Source organism: Eriocheir sinensis, chromosome 28, assembly GCF_024679095.1.
Source record: "Eriocheir sinensis breed Jianghai 21 chromosome 28, ASM2467909v1, whole genome shotgun sequence".
NCBI lineage: Eukaryota > Metazoa > Arthropoda > Malacostraca > Decapoda > Varunidae > Eriocheir > Eriocheir sinensis.
The window spans coordinates 12,570,088-12,594,350 of record NC_066536.1 but is presented as its reverse complement, the minus strand read 5'-3'; the positions used below and the strand labels follow the sequence as shown (position 1 = coordinate 12,594,350).

Sequence of the window (24,263 nt, the reverse complement as noted above, 5' to 3'; positions counted from 1 at the left end):
AAAGGGAGTTAGAAAGGAGTAAAGGGAGGAGAGAAGGGGTTGGGTTGGAGGAGAAGTAGGAGAGGAAGGGGAGAGGGTAGGAATGGTGACACAAGGTAGGGAAGGAGGGAGGGACAGATGGGGAGGGTAAGGGAATGGGGGTTGGGATGTAGGGACAGAGGGATGGGGAGGAGGGAGGAAGGGAGAAGAAAGAGGTTTTAGAAGTAAGGTGTAATAAAGTAGCTGATTTCTCCTTTTCTACTATTAAAATGGAGTGTTTACTAAAGTACTTAAAATTTTGTGAGTTTCAGAAATATACATGTTTTACAGTAGGCTACTTATTAACAATACGGTAAAAGACAGAATCGAAGCAAAACTGAAATATATGAAAAGAGAAGGATGGCCAGAACGTGTGGCTGCTATTATAAAGAAAGCTATGATAAGAGAGCATGACAGTCTCGGTCGCGTCATCATCGCCTCCCACCTGCCAGGAGAAGGGCTCGAGGAAGGCGAGGAAGTTGTTCTGCTCGCGGGGCGGCGGGATCAGGATGGTGGTCGGCTCCTCGTAGAAGGCGTGCGTGAAGTCGATCACTGTCTCGCGGATGTGCGTGATGGTAAAGCCGGCCAGGGCGAAGTCCACGGTCTGCGGGGAGCGAGGTAAAAATTTGGGTACGTGAGCAGGCAGAGAGCCGCTTCCCCGGTGTTCATTAAAATCTCATACGTTATACATTCATACATGTTAAGAGGGAAGTGCTTTACGTGAGGGCACCACCAGCCGCGTCAGTGTGTGCATCTGGCATCCACTCCCATAAAAAAACATTGCTCCAGGACCCTTTCAAAACCCACACAACAGGTACTACATGCCTTTCTCCTTGCCTACAGCGTCACTTAAGATTTATGTACACACCACCAGGTCTCTTGTTACATTCATCTCACATCTAGCGAGTAATAGAAGCAGCAAGTAGCGGACATTTTTTTCATTATTGTTTTTTGTGTGTGTGCCTTTGAGCTGCCTCCTTTGCTTAAAAAAAAACAAAAACAAAAACGATATCTTGGTTATAGTGATGCAGAAAGGTCCCTCACCACACTCACAAACACACACCCGCGCCTGGCCCACCACACCCACCTGTCTGTACACCATGCCCACCATGCCGTTGAAGGTGCCGTTCGCCATCGGGGCGCCCCAGTTCCCGTCGTAGGGCAACACCAACTGGTACCTGCATGGAAGGGAAAGTGCCGCGTTATCACCTGACTACCCTTTCACGCACCAAACAGCGAAAGCAACTCCGAGTAAATTATTGTGTAACACGAAGTAATTCAGTCAAGAGAAGTGAAGTACCTAGGAGGGAGAAATGCCGTAGTGTCGCCTTTTACCGTCACACTAAATAACTAAAGGAATCCTAAGTAAAACGGTATATATAAGGCATCACTGTGTAACGCGAAGTAATTTAGTCAAGGGAAGTAATGCAGTAAGTACCGAGGAAGGAGAAATGCCGTACTGTCGCCTATTACCCTCACACTAAATAGCCAATGGTGTTCTAAGTAAAGCAAAGTAACTGTAAAGTGTAATGATGAGGTACCTGGGAAATGAACTGCAATACTACCACGCAATTACCGGTCACGCAACAGTTAAAAAAGCAGTTCAAAGCGAGGGTCTGAGGGCGACACTGCGCAGAGCCAAGTAATTAATTAACGTGAAGTTGTAAGTTCAGTAAAATGATGAGTCGCATGGGGTCGGTGTCATGTCTGTGGGTACTTCGGCACGCAACACACGCCGAGTAATTCAACAGTGCAGGTGGTTGGCCCATGTCTATGTTAACGCGCACTGATTCTTTTTATAGTGATACCTTTTGGCTTATATGCTACCCTGCTGACCCCTTGTGTCCAGATGCCCGAAGTGATGATTGAAGTGGAGAGATGCTGATGTTCTTATTCGGCCACGTTACCTTACTGGTGTCTTTTAATAAGTTAGACATTTTGTACTTAATTTTTGGGGCCAGTTGTCTTTGTGGTGGTAATCTGCTGCTGTTTTTTTCTCAAGAGGAATGATGAACAAGAAAAAAATATATATATAAAGCAATTAAATAAAGAAGGAAGGGAGGAATATATGCATAGGAAAAGAGATAATGAAAATATTGAAAATAAACAAAATATAAATAAGAGACGGAAGAGAAAGATAAAAGAGATGAAGATTAATCAGTGCAAAGAGATAAAAGGAGAGAAATAAAAATGAAGATACCACTGGTGTCTGGATATATCAGACATTTTGTTTTTAATTTTGGGGTCCAGTTGTCTTTGTGGTGGTAATCTGCTGCTGTTTTTTTCTCAAGAGGAATGATGAAAAAAATATATATAAAGCAATTAAATAATGAAGGAAAGTAGGAAGACATGAATACCTTTATTTTTCCTTTCTTTAATTTATTTACTTAACTAACATAGCATTATTTTCCCTTTCTTTTCGTTTCCATTCCTACAAACCCTTTTTCGTGACTTACTCTTTCTTCCTTTGGTCATTCCTCTTAGATAAGTGCCGAAAATACCTCGTGAACGCCTTGGTGATTAGTTCAAATACAATACTTTAAATGGGGTCTTGTATACACCTCTTTTACTATAGCTTCCCTTTCCTCACGTTATTCCTCTTCGGTCAGAGCTAAAAATATATCGGGAGCGTCTTGGTGATTAGTTCAAAATACCGGTCTTTAAATCGGGAATCATATACACATTTTAAAAACTCTCCCTTCCTCACGTTATTCCTCTTCGGTCAGAGCTAAAAATATATCGTGAGCGTCTCGGTGATTAGTTCAAAATACCGGTCTTTAACTGGGGAATTATATACACATTTTAAAAACTCTCCCTTCCTCACGTCATTCCTCTCAAATCAATGCCCAAAATATCAGTCTATGAACTTACTCTGGACCACTTGTGCGGGTTCAAAATAGCTACATTCAGCATTTTAATTTTCTCTAATAATACTATCATGGCCAAAAAAATAACCAGGTAAGAAAAAATATTTGAAGGTGAAGTGTGTGGAGTTTAACGAAAATGAATCACAGTAGAAGCTCCCACTGTCGGTTCATATTTCAGTGTATTAAGCGTATCAGGCTCCCATTACGACTGTTTTCCTAAGCCACAGAGAAGATTAACCGGGTTTTCATGGGAGAGTTACAATTCAAGATCCAGAAGGCGTGTAAAATTATCACTATCATCACAAAACACTCTATTGAAATCCCAGGAACTTCTACGAGAGACTTCAAGATCCAGAAGGCGTGTAAAATTACCACTAGCATCACAAAACACTCTATTGAAATACCATGAACTTCTACGAGAGACTTCAAGATCCAGAAGGCGTGTAAAATTACCACTAGCATCACAAAACACTCTATTGAAATCCCAGGAGCTTCTACGAGAGACTTCAAGATGCAGAAGGCGTGTAAAGCTATCACTATAAAAAAAAATAGTATCATGCACTAAATACTCCAATGAAAGCTCAGGAACTTCTACAAGACATTTCAATCAGGCGAACAGAGGAGCCGATATGTTAAGAATACGAACTTCTCCCCTTTCCCTCTATCCTTCTCCTCCCTCTCTTACCCTGCACCGTGCCGCCACAACTACCGCCTCCCCTTCAAACATTGTCGCCGCTCCCACACTTACGTGAAGTTGAATTTGTTGGCGATTTCGTTCAACATTTCGATGCAGAACCCCTTGGCGCCGGTGATCTCCTCCCCGACCTTCGTCAGGATAACAAAAGGTGGCCTCTGAGGGGAAGAGTTGGACAAAATATCATCTTTAACATTAGGCAGCAAAAAAAAAATGTAGCGTAAGCCCATACATTTGAAACAGATAGAAGTGAGTTATTATCATGAAAAGAGGTAATGTCATGTTAATGTTTTAGTAAGTATAATGAAAAAGGGTTTGTAGAATTGGAAAGCAGAGGAAGGGAAAACAGTGATATGTTAGTTAAGTAATATAGAAGGCTTTCGGGAGTGGAGGGGAAATAATATAGAAGGCTTTCGGGAGTGGAGGGGAAATAATATAGAAGGCTTTCGGGAGTGGAGGGGAAATAAAGGAGGAGTCACGGGCATACGACCACGCAAAGCTGATTAAAGAAGAGAGAAATAGCAAGGACGAAAGGGGAAGCAGGGAATGACTGGGTGACGAAAAACGTATCCACTCTATCGACGTCAGCGAGGCACACGGCAGCTGCTCTGGGACAGTTATCATCACGAGGGAGAAACTGTGATTAGGCGCGGGGTAGTGAGTTAGCGAGTGTCGATGTGCGATAATGACCAGGGCAAGGTTATTTATTCTCTGGGCCACACTCTCGCCTGCACCTTCGCTCCACCACCATGCAGTTCACTTCCATTACTAGGTCGGCATTCTCGGACACTGCCGCCTACCACATCACCTCCTTCCAAAAGCCGAAAAGGGGATGAATCGGGTTCTCATGCGTGTTTTTATAGGTTCATGGTACAGAAAGAAGGTCAAACTGCCAGAAGGGTCATAAGACTACCCATAGATATGCCCTAAACGCCCACGAAAGCCTTGTCAAGTATGTGTCCTTGGGCGCCGAAATGTTTAAGAATATGACGCCTGGTCGGTATTATAAGACACTTTCAGAACTCACATCAGCTATTTCTAAAGGTCAAAGAGGGGGTCAGTCGGGTTCTAATGTGTGTTTCTTTAGGTTCACGGCACAGAGGGAGGGTCAAACTACCACCAGGGCCATAAAACTACTCCTGGAAATGCCCACAACTCCTACGAAAGCCTTGTCAAATATGTGTTCTTGGGCGACGAAGTGTTTAGTAATCTGACTGGCTGGCTGGCGAAGGACACACACTATTGAGCTTTTTTGTGTCCGAATCGTCAAGTAATGTATCGTACCCTCTATTATTTTCTCTGGTTAATGCCATGAAATAAAGGGTTTTCGCGAGGCTCTACCATCCAAGACGAGTCAGAGGCGTAAACAAGAGGTAGACACGAAACTCAGCACCTCATCAATTCAGAGCACAATGTGACAAAAAAAGTTTCCCGCCCAACACTAACATAACAGACGAAGAGGAGTCGGGCTGGTGACGGGCGGCATTCATGAGCTGAGGCGTAATGAGGTAGACGCGTTACTCACGGGCTCATCAATTAGCAAGGCAACAAGCAAGCCACATGAACCGCTGCTGTACGCTGGAAGATAGATTGCCCAATTACCTCGACTTACCTCCATGCCTCGACTAGTGGGAGGCTGGTGGAGATGCACTGGGCCAGGAGGGGAGGAAAGGGGTTAAGGAGAGATGGGGATAGGAGGAGGGATAGGGGAAGGGGTACGGAAAGGGACTCGATGTCACGTGGAGGAAACAAAAGTTAATGAAATGGGAAAGGGAAGGGTGCTGGGAAAGAGAGGTAGAGGAGGAGGTCGACGAAGGAAACAAAACAAAGAATTCGGGAAAATAGAAAAGAAAAGAGTAAACCTTAATGTAAATAAACACTCTCATTCGTCCTTTTAGAGAAGTGAGGAGAGAAAGGGACAATAAATTATGGAAAAGGTTTAGATTTGCAGGATAAACAAAAGGGAAAAGAATAGAGTGATTATGTAAAAGAGAGGGAGAACAGAGGGAGAGGGAGATAAGAGGAAGGCGATACCCCGTAAAGTACACCAGAATCCCACGTTATAGTGTTATCGTGGGGCGTCAGGTGGTTCGATAGGAGCAGCTCCCATAGAAAATGATTTTGGGTTGTGAAATGCATAGAAGGTTAACGACATGACGATGCCACTGAAAACCACCCGACAACAAAACGTAGACGGAAAGAAAACACCCACACCCTGGAAAAGAAAACTTCAACGATAAGAGAAAGTGGTTGAAACTGTACTGCAATAATGGTGCGAGAAAGGAGACCAAACAACGTTGCCAGATTGTCGTACTCAGCCGCTTATATTTCCCGACTTCTTGCCCCAAAACTGTCTTCCGGGCCCAAGTAACGAAACGCATTTATAGTTATCGTTAAAAAGAGTTAGATCCTGCTGTTTCTTCGCAATAGTTAGGCGTCAGAAGCCAGTAAATACTATGCTCTGAGTACGATAACCTGGCAACGGTGGGACCAAACTGTACTGCAATGGTGATAGAAGAAAAGGAACCAAACTGTACTGCAATGGTGATAGAAGAAAAGGAACCAAACTGTACTGCAATCATGGTACCAGAAAGAGAACCAAACTGTACTGCAATCATGGTACCAGAAAGGGAACCAAACTGTACTGCAATCATGGTACCAGAAAGGGAACCAAACTGTACTGCAATCATGGTACCAGAAAGGGAACCAAACTGTACTGCAATCATGGTACCGGAAAGGGAACCAAACTGTACTGCAATCATGGTACCAGAAAGGGAACCAAAGTGTACTGCAATGGTGGTAGGAGAAAAGGGACCAGGCTGTACTTGAATGATGATATGAGATGCATTGATGATATAAGAAAGAGGATCACACTGACGAGGAAGGGGATGAGAATATGGTCCCAAGATCCAGGAACCAAACTCCACGAAATGCAAATCTTCATGTAACAGGCGCGGGTGTGTGTTTGCGGCGAGGAGTTATAACATCCACTTGTCAGACGCTCGTAAGTGAACTGTTGAATTGTTTTGGAATTATGTATCGAAGTGAAGGACGCGAGGCTTGATGAAGGAGCGCGAGGCAGGCGAGGGGCGAAACAGGTGAGGGACAAGGGACGGAGAAAAGGGAATGAAGAAAAGTAGAACAATTGATGGAAAATATTTTAGATAGATAAGGGCTAAGAGACAGTACATTAAGGCTTCAAGTTATTAATTTAAGTTAAGTATTAAGTGATAAGTTAAGGCGCTATTAAGCAAGAAAGGCTACGAATAAGGAAATGAAGAGAAGGGGAAAAAGGGGAAGCAAGAAAAGAATAAAAAAGGGGAAAGAAAAAAAAGAAAACCCCAAGGAACGAAAGATAGACGAAAGGAGAACTAGAAATAATAGAATAGCAAGGAATAATACTAAAAAATATAAAAAAACTTGTGAAAACTAAAGAGGTCTGAAGAGCCACTGAATCTGATAAGGCTCTGAGAAAAACTTATTCCATTGCCGAGAGAGAGAGAGAGAGAGAGAGAAAAAAAATAGAGTGAAGGAGTAATGGAGGAAAAATTAGTCGATGGAGAGAGGAGTATTGTAGAGGATTTGGGAGGATGAGTATGGAAAAAATAGATGCCAGAGAGAGAGAGAGAGAGAGAGAGAGAGAGTGTGTGTGTGTGTCTAAAGCATTAATCATCAAGGAAAACGGAAAAGGGATAACAAATCTAACATCCTCCTCATCCTCATCATCATCAGTAGTAGTAGTAGTAGTAGTAGTAGTAGTAGTAGTAGTAGTAGGACAACCATCAGTAATCATCATCATCATCATTAGCAACAAGAGGGCAGAACAGGTAATAAGCAGTGCACAGTTCCAGGTATGCACATCACCACCACACATCACCACCATCATCACCACCACCACCACTATCACTACCCCTCCCAAAACCACCATCATGCATCGCCATCACCTCGCCATTATATCTCACGAGGAACAAGCTTCGCCACTGAGACCACACTTTGCGAGATCGATCACCTACATACTTCATCGCGGGAGCCACATTCGTTCCCCGCGTTACAAGCCGCTGTCTCTCCCTTGCATAACACACACACACACATTTGATACGTGCACTCTGGGCCTGGTATATTCTCAGATGCTTCCGTCTCTCAAGTCAACTATTACAAAAGGCCGAAAAGGAGAGTCATCGAGTTCTTGTATGAGTTTTTTCATGTTCACGGTACATAGAAAAGGTCAAAATACCACCAGGGCCATAAAACAACCCATGGCAATTTTTTTATTTTTTACAACAAAGGAGACAGCTCAAGGGCATAAAAAAAGGAAATAATAATAAAAAAAAGCCCGCTACTCGCTGCTCCTAAAAAGAATCCAAGGAGGTGGCCGAAAGAGGGGTCAATTTCGGGAGGAGAGGTGTCCTGCCCACAACTCTTACGAAGGCTTTGTCAAATGTGTGTGATGGGACGCTGTAATGTTTAGAAATATGGCCTTACGTGTCTTTACTTAACAGATAAAAAACTTCCTTGGGGGACTCAACGTTTGGCCACTGTGCCTCGTGTGTAAACCTAGTGCATTGTTATATATTGCTTTGTTTGTTAGAGTATCGATACAGTATCAAGTCATCTCTCCACATGATTCTATATAATGGCCTTTCTGTTTTGGAATCTTCAACTGAACACTTTGTCGAAAAAATATCAGGGTTTTTTTATTGACTTTTTTTTTTTGCGCCCTTGAGCTGTCTTCATTTCCATATATAAAAAAAAGAGGGCACGAGTGTATTGGTGCTTCATAGCTAACATTACAGCGTGCAGGTCTACAGAAAGAATCACGCCGGAGAACGGAGGTGAGGAATGAATGCATGGATAAAGGTTAAAGGGAGAACAGGCAGTCGAGTCAGTAGATGTGAAGGAAACAGCGGAGTCTAAGCAAGGGTTTATATGTAGTTCAAATGGGCGTTTCAGGGGTAATGGTTACAGTGTGCAGGATGTATAGGAGGGAGAATGATGCTGCAAGTGGTCTAGGAATTAAATCGCATGGCGGGAGTGGCGGAGGAAGAAAGCAAACTATCCGTGCAGGAGAAAGAAAGGAACACCAGCGAGCAGTTAAAATTATGAAAGCTTGTGCACACCCCAGGCACCCCCCCCCCCAACACACACACACACACACACACACACACACACACACACACCTGTATTGTGGCCGCCGTCAGTTTCCGGCCGTTGAGGTAGCGGCGGGCGCGGTCCAGCTGAACACTCCACGGCATGCCCTCCTCCTTCACCTTGGGCGCCCCCTCTGCCAGGTCCTCCTTGGCACAGTCCATGTACTCCGCGCGGGGCCTGCGGGGGAGGGGGGAGGGGGGGGAGAGATGGAGAGCTTAGAGCAATGGTTAAAGGTATCCGTGCTTTCATTCCTTTTCTGCTGCTTTCGCGGTGACAGATGAGTTCGAAGCGCTTCATAAGTTTCATGCTTCGGTGGTTCGGTGATTCTACGCCGATCATCACCATTACCACACAACATCGAGCCGAAGATGCAGCCTCCTTTAGTACTAGTCTCATGGCAGTATATTTCCCTGCCATCTCAACCACATGACAAAGGCTGAGATGGCAAGAAAGCAACTGGACACAGAAAGCTATAAATAAATTAAACGGATCCACCTTGCGACATCCTGTTCTGTCTTCTTTTTGGGAGTGTTCGCAAGTATATATTTTTTTCTTCGCTTTGTCTCTTATCCCGTAAAATAATTAAGCATATTCGATTCATTTCAAGGAAATAGAAAGCGATGAAAACGTGGAAAATATTTAGTAAACAATTTAAACTCAAGAAGATGAGAACTTGGCTCACCGTGGCGGCGGCGGCAGGAAGAGGCTGGCGGGGCGGACGGCGAGGCGTGGCGGGCGGCGGACGAGGCTCAGCCAGCGAGCGGCCACGTACTTCAGGCACGGGTACCTCCGGGATATCTGCACGGGGGAGGCGAAGGAGGAGGAGGCTGTCAGCAAGGAGACCATACACAAGAGATGTTTGGATGCATTAATTAGTCGCGCCACCTACTGAAGAGCTACCTTTACAACAATGCTGTATGATTTTGAAGTAAAAATTTTTGAAATAAAAGTTTGGCCCATAAAACGCAACGACACTTTTTCTTAGTAATACGCTGTAAAATAATATATGTAATTGAAGTGAACAGAAACCCCTGAAGCATTTAATGTCCTTTTTTTTTTTTTTTTTTTTTTTTTACGTCTTGGCTTATTGCGCCGGTAGGCTTCTTCCCGGTGGATCCTGATGGTCGGTCCAAGGCTTCTTCCCGGTGGGTCCTGATGGTCGGCCCATCCCGTTCTGGCGCAGGCGAGTGTTTATAGTGGCGCCATCTTGCATTGGCTCATGCTGCCCTCCCGGAACTCATCTTTAATCCTAGAATCTAGAGTCCGGGTTGATAGGTGGTCTTCTGGACAGCATGTGGGTAGTTTTAAGCCACTCGGCGGCGGCTGAAAAATCCCAGCTTGGTGGCACCGGTCGGGGATTGAACTCGCGTCCTCCTGAACGCGGGGCCGTCTCGTTATCCGTTCAGCCACCGCCTTGGTGGTCTCTGTGGAGGTATGTGCTTGTGTCTAGTTGTTGTTTTTTTACAACAAAGGAGACAGCTCAAGGGCACAAAAAAGGGAAACAAAAATAAAAAAAAAAGCCCGCTACTCGCTGCTCCTAAAAAGAATCCAAAGAGGTGGCCGAAAGAGAGGTCAATTTCGGGAGGAGAGGTGTCCAGGTTTGCGCTAACACCACGGGGAACACTACACGAGGGCACGATGGGGTAAACTGAGACCATGACAGATAGACGGACAGACAGACATTTTTGTTTTTGTTGCAGAAGTTGATGAAGAAAAAGTTGGAGGAGCTATCGGCATCTCTTTTGTCGGTGATCGAAAGTTGATAAATGAATAGGTAGATAGATACTTTCCTTTTTTTATGTCTTTTTTTATCCATTTTACTTTCCAATTCTCTTTTTTTTTCACTGGTAATTATTTTCTCTTTATTTGTGTTATTTTTCTTATTTGCTTCATAACATTTTTCTTTTTCACTTGTTTGGTTTTCTTTTTTTCTCTCTTTTTCCTTCTTTTATAACTAACTAACTAACTAAGGGGAACACACGCCCGGTGGAGCTTGATAAATATCCCTTGACTCCTACCGTGAACCCAGGACTCACCGAGGCGGCATACAGAGGTAGAACGGCCGTTGGGGTGATGGGGGCAGCAGCTGAGGCAGGGGCGACATCGGGGGAGGTGGTGGTGGCGGCGAGGGAGTCAAGATCGTTCCGACAAGGCTCCTGCACCTCCAGTATAAGCGCGGGCACCTTCACCGTCTGTCCCAGGGCGAGCACGGTGCGGCCCAGCTGACAGTTGCCGGCACTGACCACGCCCACCACGCCGTCAGATTCTGGGTTAAAGGAAAGAAAAGGTGATAATGTCAGTATTCTTTGGGTCGTATGACAAGACATATCGCCACCCAAGAACACATATTTGACAAGGCTTTCGTAGGAGTTGTGGGCATTTCCAGGAGTAGTTTTATGACCCTGGTGGTAGTGTGAGTCTTCTTCTGTACCGTGAACCTGAAGAAACACTCATTAGAACCCGACTGACCCCCTCTTTGGCATTTCCAGGAGTAGTTTTATGACCCTGGTGGTAGTGTGAGTCATCTTCTGTACCATGAACCTGAAGAAACACTCATTAGAACCCGACTGACCCCCTCTTTGGCATTTCCAGGGGTAGTTGTATGACCCTGGTGGTAGTGTGAGTCTTCTTCTGTACCATGAACCTGAAGAAACACTCATTAGAACCCGACTGACCTCTTTGGCATTTCCAGGAGTAGTTTTATGACCCTGGTGGTAGTGTGAGCCTTCTTCTGTACCATGAACCTGAAGAAACACTCATTAGAACCCGACTGACCCCCTCTTTGGCATTTCCAGGGGTAGTTGTATGACCCTGGTGGTAGTGTGAGTCTTCTTCTGTACCATGAACCTGAAGAAACACTCATTAGAACCCGACTGACCCCCTCTTTGGCATTTCCAGGAGTAGTTTTATGACCCTGGTGGTAGTGTGAGTCTTCTTCTGTACCATGAACCTGAAGAAACACTCATTAGAACCCGACTGACCCCCTCTTTGGCATTTCCAGGAGTAGTTTTATGACCCTGGTGGTAGTGTGAGTCTTCTTCTGTACCGTGAACCTGAAGAAACACTCAATAGAACCCGACTTACCTCCTCTTTGACCTTTATAAATAGTTGAAGTGAGAAGTGAGAGTGTCTTATAATACCAACCTAATTAGAGACTTCCTTCTCTTACATCAATCATTTCTAACTGCCATGAAAGAGGTTAAACGCGTCCCCGTGAGTGTTTCTTTACGTTCACGGTGCAGAAGATATGTCAAACTATTTATCACTAAGGTCATAAAACTACCCATGGAAATGTCCACAAATACTACGAAAACCTTATTAAGTGTGTGTGTTTGGCCGCCGAGAGGTTCGAGAATATGACCCTAAGAGTCCAGCGTTGCCAAATTATCGTACACATCGCATTGCATTTTCGTAGTTTCTGACCGATAACTATTGCAAAAACAAACAAACAAACTTCAATAAATAGGAGTTTTAACGCTAACTTCAATTTTCTATCGTTATTTGTGTAGGTACGAGAGTTTGAGGCTAAAAAGTAATAAATACGATGTGGTGAGTACGATAATCTGGCAACGCTACCTAAGACCCACATACATACAAAGAATTAACGTCACTCCCGTCATATGGTTTATCTCCTTGACCCTCTGCAGTAACATCCCCGCTCCTATGCATCCACGGCCTACTTACCTTTCCTTTGTGACTGTCCATCCATTCCTTACAAAATTTTTCATTGCTGTTTTTTTCTCCACTTCCATATCTTCCCCTCCTTCGGTCCATCCATTCTCTTTCCCCCCAGTGTTTCTCCCCTCCCCCGGTGCGTTGCTTCTCTCTCCCTTCGGAATCTAGCCCTCGTTCAGTTCCCTTCCTTCCCTCTCCCCACTTCTCCCTCTCCAGTTCCCTTCCTTCCCTCTCCCCCACTTCTCCCTCTCCAGTTCCTTTCCTTCCCTCTCCCCCACTTCTCCCTCTCCAGTTCCTTTCCTTCCCTCTCTCCCACTTCTCCCTCTCCAGTTCCTTTCCTTCCCTCTCCCCCACTCCTCCCTCTCCAGTTCCTTTCCTTCCCTCTTCTCCACTCCTCCCTCTCCAGTTCCTTTCCTTCCCTCTCCCCCACTTCTCCCTCTCCAGTTCCTTTCCTTCCCTCTCCCCCACTCCTCCCTCTCCAGTTCCTTTCCTTCCCTCTCCCCCACTCCTCCCTCTCCAGTTCCTTCCCTTCCCTCTTCCCCACTCCTCCCTCTCCAGTTCCCTTCCTTCCCTCTCCCCCCTTCTCCCTCTCCAGTTCCTTTCCTTCCCTCTTCCCCACTTCTCCCTCTCCAGTCCCTTTCCTTTACTCTCGCCATCACTCTTCCTCCTCCCTACTCTCCCCACCTGCCTTCCGACGTTGATAACCTAATAATCGAAGGTAATTTTCGCAGGTACATCATTAACTGTCTACCTTTACATTTATGGGATTTATGGAGGGGATCCGTCAGCAGCGGCAATCAAGCAGTGACGGACGGCTTATGGGATTAATTCATGTCGCCCCATAGAAGGAGAATATCACCTTGAGTCACCTGCTGCACAAGAGTCAGTTATAAGTGCTGCAACTCAGTTAAAGGGGGAGGAGGTGAAGTGATGAAGACGTAAGACAATAAGAAGTAAGGACGCAAGGATTGGACCATGGTGTCAGTGTCCGTCTGTGTGAATTTTTCTTCCTGATGACATTCTCCTTTGTATCCTACCGCGTAAGAGTCCTTAATAAGTGCTGCAACTCTGTCAAAGTGTGAGAAGGTGAAGTGATGACGTAAGACAAAAGAAGGAAGGACACGCAAGGATTGGACCATGGTGTCAGTGTCCGTCTGTGTGAAATTTTCTTCCTGATGACATTCGCCTTTGTATCCTACCGCATAAGAGTCCTTTTTAAGTACCACAACTCAATCAAAGTTTGAAAAGGTGAAGTGATGACGTGAGACAATAGAAGGAAGGACACGTAAGGATTGGACCATAGTCTCATGTCCTGATATATGAGGCTTTCTTCCTAATGACATTGTCCTTCCTCACCTATTGCATCAGGACAACTTTCCTCCCGAAATTGACCTCTCTTTTTGGCTACTCCTCTGTACTCTATTCAGGAGCAGTAAGTAGCGCGGGCTTTTTATTTTAATATTGTTTTCTTTTTTTTACGCCCTTGAACTGTCTCCTTTGCTGTAAAAAAATAGTCTTTTATAAGTGCTACAACTCTATTAAAGTGGGAGATGAAATAATAAAGCCGCAAGACAGAAAACGGGACGGAGGCAAGAAAGGGAATACATGTTGCCCCATAGTGTCAGTGTCCTGCTACAGAACGGAAAGTGGCTTAGTAGGGAAGGTACAGTGCGGGGAAAGGAAAGGTAAAAGTAGAGTACATTTGCATGAGATGAGATTTGTTGGTTCATTGCTCTGATGCCCGACTTATTTTCTAAAGCAGGAAATATGATAGCGTCCTAAATAACGTGATAAGAGAGGTGTGTTGAGATGACGGGAGAGAGGACATTTTCAGAAACGAGGCCAGCAGGTGAGGACGCGTCTGGGGTCACGGGAGAGCTGGTGGTGTGAGGAGTGTGTGGTGTAGAGGTGTGTATGGTGATGGGTTAGTGTGACTTGTGGAGGATTGTGAGGAAAAGTGTGTTGTATATATGCCAAGTGTATCTAATCCCATCGCTGTCACCAGTGTATATCTCATTGTGATCTGATTCCACCGCTGCCACCACTGTATTACCTTATATTGATCGAGTCCCACCGCTACCACCTTCCACCGCTACCATTACTGTATTCTAATCAACCTAATCCCACCATTACCACCACTGAACTACCCTATTTTGATCTATATAAAAAAAAAAACGCCAATCGATGCTCCTGAAAAAGTAAAGAGGAGTGGCCAGAAGAGAGATAAAGGCTATTTTTAGGGTTTTCTTCCTAATGCCATCACCAGCTTTCCTCGTGCCTCTTCCCACAGCAGCCCTTCGTCAGCGCACCTACCCAGGAGGCGTCTGTCGGGGTAGGCTTCGGGCAGCACCAGGTGGTATGCGAGGGTAAGGTTGAGGGACGCGGCCAGGCTGATGAAAGTGGCGTTGGCGTGGAAGTCCTGCTGGCGGGTCCCCGACGCCGAGAGGTCAAAGAGGTCATCGTACACCACCACTGGAAGACAGAAGCGTTGTGAGATCATAGGGAGGACAAGAAAACAATCTTTAACAGGTTGCAGGTTGATGGAGGGGGAGGGGGAGGTCAAAATCTTACACACCTAGGTCAAAGTGTAAAACAGAAGCGTTGTGAGGTCATAGGTCATGTAGGTCATTATTAATTAACATGTTACAGGGTCATGGAGAGGTCAGGTCAAAGTCTTACACTACAGGGTCAGAGTGTACAGGACCATTAGACAATACTGTATTTACACATCGTTACATTGCACTTTTCATACAGTACACCATGCTTGTTAAACGAGGAGTCTGGTGGTTATGTGTCATACTTTTCTATCTCGGTTATTTATGGAACCTTACAAGAGGGGGAGCTGAGTACACGCTAATTACACTAGTATTTGAGTGACTGTATGTATTTTATTTAGACACAGTTGCTAAGAGATCTCCTTCATGATACTACTGTTGCAAGGTGTGGCTGACGCTTTCTTTCATTTCATTTTACGTACTTAATTAACGAAACATACATAATAAGGGAACTTTAATTATACAGGTTTTCGAGTAATTGTATGTGTTTTATTTATAGACATACCTACTAATTAATGGATCTGCCTTTTGATACAGATGTTGCAAGATGTGACTGATGCTTTCTTTTCCATACTCTTTTCGTTTTGCTGATTTCACGAGGCATACAAAACAAGGGGACGCCGAATACACACACACACACACACACACACACACACACACACACACACACACACACACACACACACACACACACACACACACACACACGCGCGCGCGTCTGACTAATCTAAGAGTCTCTTTATAGGACAGATAAGAAAGATGCGTGTAACAATAAGCGTGATGAAAAAGCTTGTTTGTTAGGCGCTACACACACTTTGAACTAAACGTAACTCTCTCTCTCTCTCTCTCTCTCTCTCTCTCTCTCTCTCTCTCTCTCTCTCTCTCTCTCTCTCTCTCTCTCTCTCTCTCTCTCTCTCTCTTCACCTTGGGCCTTCAGGTGATCTTCAAGGCTCCCGAACGCCCGCTTCCATCGCCTTAAATTTTAAAGTCTTTACCAACACGACGACGACGAAGCCTCCAGCCATCACGAGAGGTAGGGGGGGAGAGGAAGGAGAGAGGGAGAGAGAGAGAGAGAGGGAGAGAGGTTAGAGAGAAAGAGAGAAAAAAAAAGAAAGAAAGAAAAAAGAAGAAAGCAATCCAGTAAAAACAAACAAAAAGGAGAGAGAGACAGAGACAAAGACAGACAAACAGACAGACGGACAGACAGAAATTCACATATTGCTATTAACTACACCACTAAAAAAAACAGCAACAAAAATAGTAACAACAACAACAACAAAGACAACACCACCACCACCACCATCAACACCAACAACACGTATCATAATCAACCCCCCCCAAAAAAAACACACACACACACACACACACACACACACACACACACACACACACACACTCAGTCTCGTTAGTACATGCACAGGTAAAACACGAGCCTGAGTGATACCTGTGCCACCTATGCTGCATCAAGGTGGTACTATATAAGCAATGACGCCAACTAAGTGTATGCTGTTTGCTTCCTTCCTTCCTCGCCTGCCTCGAACCAACACGATATAACAGGTCTGATACATTGTTGCCAGATTATCGTACTCCCCACATTGAATTTATCACTTTAAAGCCTCAAACTCTCGTATTTGCAAATTAGACGACAGAAAATTGAGGTTTGTTTGTATTTTTTATTTTTATTTTTGCTATCGTTATCCGGCAGAAACTACGAAAATGTACCACGATGAGTGCGATAATTTACCAAGGCTTGTCTGATCCCCCGTACCTCTCTCTCTCTCTCTCTCTCTCTCTCTCTCTCTCTCTCTCTCTCTCTCTCTCTCTCTCTCTCTCTCTCTCTCTCTCTCTCTCTCTCTCTCTCTCTCTCTCTCTCTCTCTCTCTCTCTCTCTCTCTCTTTATTAGACTCACTTCAGGTCGACATTCATTAAGGACGTTATCTCTCTCTCTCTCTCTCTCTCTCTCTCTCTCTCTCTCTCTCTCTCTCTCTCTCTCTCTCTCTCTCTCTCTCTCTCTCTCTCTCTCTCTCTCTCTCTCTCTCTCTCTCTCTCTCTCTCTCTCTCTCTCTCTCTCTCTCTCTCTCTCTCTCTCTCTCTCTCTCTCTCTCTCTCTCTCTCTCTCTACATATGAGGACAAACAGCATCAACAAACGAAGGAGACGAGGTGATGATAAAAAGTTTCGTTTCACACACACACACACACACACACACACACACACACACACACACACACACACACACACGCTATTGATTGCAGGGTGAGTATTCTTATCAGTGTGTATGTGTGTGGAGAGAGAGAGAGAGAGAGAGAGAGAGAGAGAGAGAGAGAGAGAGAGAGAGAGAGAGAGAGAGAGAGAGAGAGAGAGAGAGAGAGAGAGAGAGAGAGCAAATGTATACAGATTTCGATGTGATATCTCGGTGTCAACCTAATAACATGCATGGGAAACTGGAACGTATGTGTGTGTGTGTGTGTGTGTGTGTGTGTGTGTGTGTGTGTGTGTGTTTGCTCATGCTGTTTGATGTGCACCTCATTAACGGCCGCACACACACCCTCACGACGCCCTGCTGCTTTTCCTCTTGCATAGCGCCTTCACGCTATCACTTACCGACCCTCGCCTACCCCGCCGCCACCGCCACCACCTCGCCCTGCCCGCCCGCCCAGCATCCCTCCTCCTGACCCGTCTTCACCACCCAGTCTGTTTCCAATGAAGGTGATACTCGCGAGATGGGTCATAGTTTACCAGAGAGAGGAAGAGGAAAAGGAAGGGGAAGGTGAGGAAGAAGGAGAAGAAAAAGAAGGAAAGAGAAGAAGAACAAGAACAGGAACAAGAACAAGAAAAAGAAAAAGAAAATGAAGAAGAACAAGAACAAAAACAAGAAGAACAGGAACAAGAACAGGAACAAGAAAAAAGATGAAGAAGAAGAAGAAGAAGAAGAAGAGAAGAAAAAGAAGAAGAAGAAGAAGAAGAAGAAGAAGAAGAAGAAGAAGAAGAAGAGAACAAGAAGAAGAAGAAGAAACAGAAGGAGAAGCAGAAGAAAAAAGACGAAACAAGAAAAAAAATAAAAAATAAATAAATGAAAATCAAAAAGAAAAAGAAAAGAAAACATGATAAAAACAAACAAAAATAAGCATCCCACCATACCGTACTACCCAATCCCTAATAAAACTATCGTACTCTTCATTCTCGGTCCGGAAGTAGATAGATTTCCATAATATAACAGATGACTGAGAAACACACCTGCCACAGTCATAGCACAGGTAAGAGCTATCGTATTCATCAGGGTCGGTATTCTCAGGCGGTTTCACTTCATGTTTAATATTCTCAAAGGCCGAAAAGGAGAGTAATCAAGTTTTCATGAGTGTTTTTTTTTTTTCACGTTCAGGGTACAGCAGAAGGGTCGAACTACCACCAGGATCATAAAAGCACCTCTGGAAATACCCATAACCCATACGAAAACCCTTCCAAGTGTGAGTGTTTAAGCGGCAAAGCGTTTGAGAATATGGTCCCAGTTCACTGAGGAAACAGATTTTATAATAAGTGGCTGACATGCAAGGGGATGTTATATGTTTATCTGGTCGGGTTATCGAACTCATCATCGTATTCCTTCCTCATAACGTTTTTGTCTCCTCACGCATCTGGCAACACCATGAAAGTTATGCCCGTTGTTATTAGTTTTTTTTTTTTTCAGCAGAAGAGACCAAAAAAAAAAGGAAACAATAATATTAAAAAAAGCCCGCTATTCGCTGCTCCTATAAAAAAAAAAAAAGCTCAGAGGAGTGGCCGAGAGGTAAGTCAATTTCGGGAAGATAGGTCCATTTTTTGTTGTTGTTGTTGTTGTTGTTGTTGTTGTTGTTGTTGTTGTTGTTGTTGTTGTCATCATCAGCATTACTATTAACATTCTTACTGTACTATTTCCTCGTTTTTATTCCCTTGAGGTCAGTTTAAAAAAAAAATCATTCAACCAGACGCCGAAGTTCCCTGTGAGTTTAATGTGAACCTTAAACTTTTATAAACTTTTACGGGTTATTAATTAAGGATAGCGTTCAGCATATCAATTTGACGTGTTAGTATGACGCAACTAGTAACTGGAAATGAAGTATGCAGAGTTCAACGAGGACGGAAGAGGAATGTTTAGACTTTAGAAGATGCCAGTGGATTTTGACAAGGGAGAAAATTTAATACATCCAAAAGAAATCATTGACAGAAGAAATAAAAATAAATAAAACTGCTGCACAAAATTGTAAAAGAAAGCAAAATCACATCAACAGAACAAAACATGAATATCGTTAGAGAGGCGTCGTTGCATTACAAAGACCATTCTATTATTTCGTCCCAAGAGGCAAGAACCCAACCCAACTGAACTTAGCAACACAACCACACTCAACATCCCTATTCAACAACCCAACTTAACAACCCTATTCAACAACCCAACAACATAACCAAGCCCAACTCAGCAACCCTATTCAACAGCCCAATCCAACCCGACTCAACATCCCTATTCTATTCAACAACCCAACTTAACAACCCGATTCAACAACCCAACAACACAACCAAACCGAACTCAGCAACCCTATTCTACAACCCAATCCAACCCGACTCAACATCCCTATTCTATTCAACAACCCAACTTAACAACCCTATTCAACAACCCAACAACATAACCAAACCCGACTCAACATTCCTATTCAACAACCCAACTCAACATCCCTATTCAACAACCCAACTTAACAACCCGATTCAACAGCCCAACCCAACTCAACTCACATCCCGGCCGTTACAATGAGTCTAGCTGGAGTGCGTGCGTGAGCGGGTTGCATCTGATAGTTTCCAGGAATGAGATGGATGGAGAGCCCCCCGATACTAAGAGCACATCAGGTCACGGCTCAGGGCTCACGACTGACTGGGTGGCGGGAAATGACAGAGTGGAAGGCGTGAGTTGTATTGTGTGTGGGCAGATATAGGAGAAATAATGAAGAGGATGAGGATGAGGAGAGATAGAGATGAGGATAGGGGATAAGCGATGAATGAATGGATAGAGAGATGGAAGGAAAGAAAATGAAAAGATGAAAAATAAATAATGAAGGAATGAATGTAGGAAGAAAGGCATAAAAGGAGAAAGGAAAGAAGGAAGAAAAGAAAGGAAGGAAGGAAAAAAAATGACAAAAAAACAATACACACAAAAAGACATTAATAAAAAGAAGGAAAGAAATTAGGAAAGAAAGAAACAAAACGCTCACTAATTGCCTCATTCACTCACTCAAAAACATAAACACATTAACTCACCCACCCACGCACTAACTCACCCACTGAATCACTCAGACACCAAATCATACATCCACGCACACGTTTCCTCACTCCTCACTCTTTCCGTGAAGAGAGTACATACATCCACTCCCGTCTTATTTCACGCACTGAGCCCAAGGCCATGCGGAACGCTAACTGCTCCCACTCCGCACCAGACAGACCCAAAGTATCGTACACCGCTATCAATCAGAAAAATTCCGATAAAAAGCAGAAAAAACGAAAGAAATACAAGGAAAACAAAGCTTAGTGGATAAGAGGGCGTTATGCGCCTGGCAACCAGTCACCCCGGTTGGGTGAAGAGTGACGACGCCATACACGAAGTTTGAAAATTTCGAAAATTTTCACCCAAATTGTCGAATTTCCCCCTTAACAACACAACAGAGAACACAATAGAGAAAGAGAGCAAGACACGTCAAGAATAACTAAGACGTGTCATCACCTAGTCCCGTCACGCCTCTCGAGCCCGTGGAAGTGATAGTGAGTAACGACGGGGATATCACGAGACAGCGGAGGCGGCGACGGTGAAGGAAGACATGTTCGACGATCACTAATACCACCACCTCCATCACCACCTCCACCACCACCACTACCACCATATGCCACTAATACCACTACCTCCACCACCTCCATCACCACCTCCACCACCACCACTACTACCACCATTTGCCACTAATACCACTACCTCCACCATCTCCATCATCCCCACCACCACCACCACTACCACCATATGCCACTAATACCACTACCTCCACCACCTCCATCACCACCACTGCCACTACTTACATCATAACAGCGCGATTTTTAGCCTTCCTATACATACATAACCTATTCCTATTATCGTATCTATTTGTTTATTTGTTTATTTGTTTATTGTTTACACGCGATAAAGGTGAAGAGTTCCAAGAGATCGAAGGGGAAAGAGGAGTGAAAGATGAAGGGGTTAGGGATTTTGAAGCTTATAGTGAGTACCTTAGCTTACTAGGAAGAAGAGAAAAGAACACTAATACCAAAATTATGTAGAGCTTATGCAAACGGTAATGATCCACTGTGGATTCCGAAAGAGCGGAGAGGTTAAAGAGAAAATGAAAGATATACTAAATGGAAAGGAAAGAGTACGTCGGAATCGGGTCAAGGTAGAGATGGCAAAGAAGCAGATTGAGAATGAGAACAAGCTAAAGCCAAAATCATGTCGACGGTTGAGATTCACCAAAATGACAAGTGTATTCCGAGAGGGAGATCGAAGAGGAAGAGAAAGAAGGAGAAGGACGAGAGAGAGAGAGAGAGAGAGAGAGAGAGAGAGAGAGAGAGAGAGAGAGAGAGAGAGAGAGATAGAGAGAGAGAGAGAGAGAGAGAGAGAGAGAGAGAGAGAGAACATATCATAACGGCCATAGTTAGGATATTAGAGAGGTCAAGTTAATACCAAAAACTATCATGGTAAATATTCATCCTCAAGAATACATAGTTGATTCCAAGAGGTCGCAGAGGGAGAGGGAAGGAACCGCTCAGGGTGGTTGATGGTACGGGTGAAAGAAGACCGACTGCCAACGAAGAGAATGAGAGAAGCAAAGAAGCGGTGCAGTGGCCCACAACGGAGAGCTCGTACATTGGTTGGTATTTTCAGACGCTTCCAACATTCGCATCAACTATTTCCAAAGGCCAAAAAGGAGATAAATCGGGTCCTCATGAGTGCATTTTTAGGTTCATGGTACAGAAGAATGGTCAAACTATACCACCAGGGTCATAAAACTACTCCTGGAAACGCCCACAGCTCCTAAGAAAGCCTTCACGCAGACAGGAAGGCAGGCAGTCTGTGTGAAGGAGACCGTAACTTTGAGAACGGTGACGAAAAGGCATAAAGCACTCTAGAACTCCTAACTGTATCGTCCTTATCTTATCATGCCACTCATCTATACTTCTTTTCATAGGAGCAGTGATTAACGGGTGGATGAGCGTTTGTGGCGGAGACGAATTTTTTTTTATAGTGGCTGCCGTGATGTAGGACTCTTGCGTGGTCCATGCTGCCCCCCTGATGTGTGCTTGGCCTCGGAAATGTATAAGAATAAGGCCCTTTTTTGTCTTGCCAATGTTAGTGAGAGGGAGTGAAGGATGAGGGACAGGAAGGGAAGGGCAGGACACTCCGACACTTCAGACACGTGCATAGTGAAGAAGGGACAACGAGGAAGCGGTGCATGACCCAGAACGAAGAGCCCCTGATGCATACGTCTTGTCACGCCGAAGGAAGTAAAGGATAAGGTGAGGAGGAGGAGGAGGAGGAGGAGGGGGCGGAGGCGACACTTCAGAGTGGAGTTATATGTCCTACTAAATCTACGAACTTAACGCATTCCACCACAACATCAAGCCAAGACGAGGAGGAGATAGTCAAGAACAGGTGGCCCAGAACGGAGAGCTCCTAGTATATCTGTATCCTGCCGTGCCAAAGCCTCAGGTGTGGGCTGGGGGGCATGGCGGGTGTGGGGGAGAGAGAGGAATTAGGATATGGCGTGTGTACCAGGTGCTGTGGGCGTGGTGGAGAAGGGGGGGTGGGGTGAGGTGAAGTGTTAGTGTCATGCAATCGACGTGAATGATACAAGCACATGTGTACTCTGATTCATGGGTGTGGCGGCGGTGGAGTGAAAGGCGAGGCGACTACATTATGCAGCGTCCCTAGTTGCCTGCCGGGAGCCGGACGACGGGAAATGAATGAGGGCTTCCTGCACCTGACGCGGCATACACAAAAGACAGCCAGGCAGCCCGAGTGATGAAGAGCAGAACTGCGAGGCGAGGAAAAGCAGAAAACTATCCTCTTTTTTAGCGTTTCTTGTGGTCTGAAGGGAACTGGACATTGTAAAAAAGATGAGAACTTCCTTCATCCAACGAGGCACAGGCAGACCGAGTGATGAAGAGCAGAACTGCGAGGCGAGGAAAAGCAGAAAACTATCCTCTTTTTTAGCGTTTCTTGTGGTCTGAAGGGAACTAAACATTGTAAAAAGATAAGAACTTCCTTCACCTAACGAGGCACACAAGACAGCCACCCAGACAGACCAGAACTGCAAGGCGAGGAAATGCATAAAACTATCCTGTATTTAGTCGTCTTTCTTAGCGTCCCTTGCAGTCTGTAGAGAATTGGATATCGTATATGGGATAGGGACTTCCTTCACCCAACGGGACACAGAAGACAGCCAGCCAGACCAAGTGATGAAGACCAGAACTGCAAGGCGAGAAAGAGTACAAAGCTATCCTGTATATTAGCCCTCTACTTTACCGTCCCTTATGCCCTGAAAGGAACTGTACACTGTAAAGAGGATACGAACTTCCTTCACCCAACGAGGCACAAAAGACAGCCAGCCAGACCGGTAAGGATACTAATGAAGACTAGAACTGTGAGGCGAGAAAAAGTATATAAAACTACCCTGTATTTAGCCTTCTGCTTTACCGTCCCTTATGCCCTGAAAGGAACTGGATACTGTAAAAAGGATAGGGACTTCCTTCACCCAACAAGGCACAAAAGACAGCCAGCCAGACCGGTAAGGATAATAATGAAGACCCGAACTGCGAGGAGAGGAAAAGAATAAAACTATCTTGTATTTAGCCCACTGCCTTAGCGTCCCTCATGGCCTGAAAGAAACTGGACATTTTAAAAGGAGATGGGGACTTTCTTCACCCGACACGACAAGGAGGCAGAGGATTGGGGTTGCGAGCAAGACCAGGAAAGGCATAACGTCCCTCCAGTGCTTCAGTGCTCCTCTGTGGCGTCCCTAATTGCCTGCAGAGAACCGGGAACTGGACGCCGTAAAGTAAATGAAAAACTCCCTTCACGCAGACAGGAAGGCAGGCGGTCTGTGTGAAGGAGACCGTAACTTTGAGAACGGTGACGAAAAGGCATAAAGCACTCTAGAACTCCTAACTGTATCGTCCTTATCTTATCATGCCACTCATTTATACTTCTTTTCATAGGAGCAGTGATTAACGGGCTTTTTTGTTTATATTCATGAGCTGCTAAAAA

The 24,263-nt window shown here is 44.7% G+C and overlaps 1 protein-coding gene across 1 annotated transcript in view; it reads right to left on the bottom strand.

The window, feature by feature from the left end:
- Positions 1 to 24,263, bottom strand: part of LOC127004706 (glutamate receptor ionotropic, kainate glr-3-like) — a 56,945-nt gene that overhangs the window by 8,452 nt on the left and 24,230 nt on the right. The window contains exons 3-9 of the mRNA XM_050872798.1: positions 14,716 to 14,874; positions 10,764 to 10,993; positions 9,410 to 9,525; positions 8,757 to 8,904; positions 3,634 to 3,737; positions 1,106 to 1,196; positions 464 to 622 (exon numbers count right to left, since the gene is read on the bottom strand). Of these exons, the coding sequence (XP_050728755.1) occupies positions 464 to 622; positions 1,106 to 1,196; positions 3,634 to 3,737; positions 8,757 to 8,904; positions 9,410 to 9,525; positions 10,764 to 10,993; positions 14,716 to 14,874 (1,007 nt within the window). The remainder of the gene's footprint in view (positions 1 to 463; positions 623 to 1,105; positions 1,197 to 3,633; positions 3,738 to 8,756; positions 8,905 to 9,409; positions 9,526 to 10,763; positions 10,994 to 14,715; positions 14,875 to 24,263) is intronic.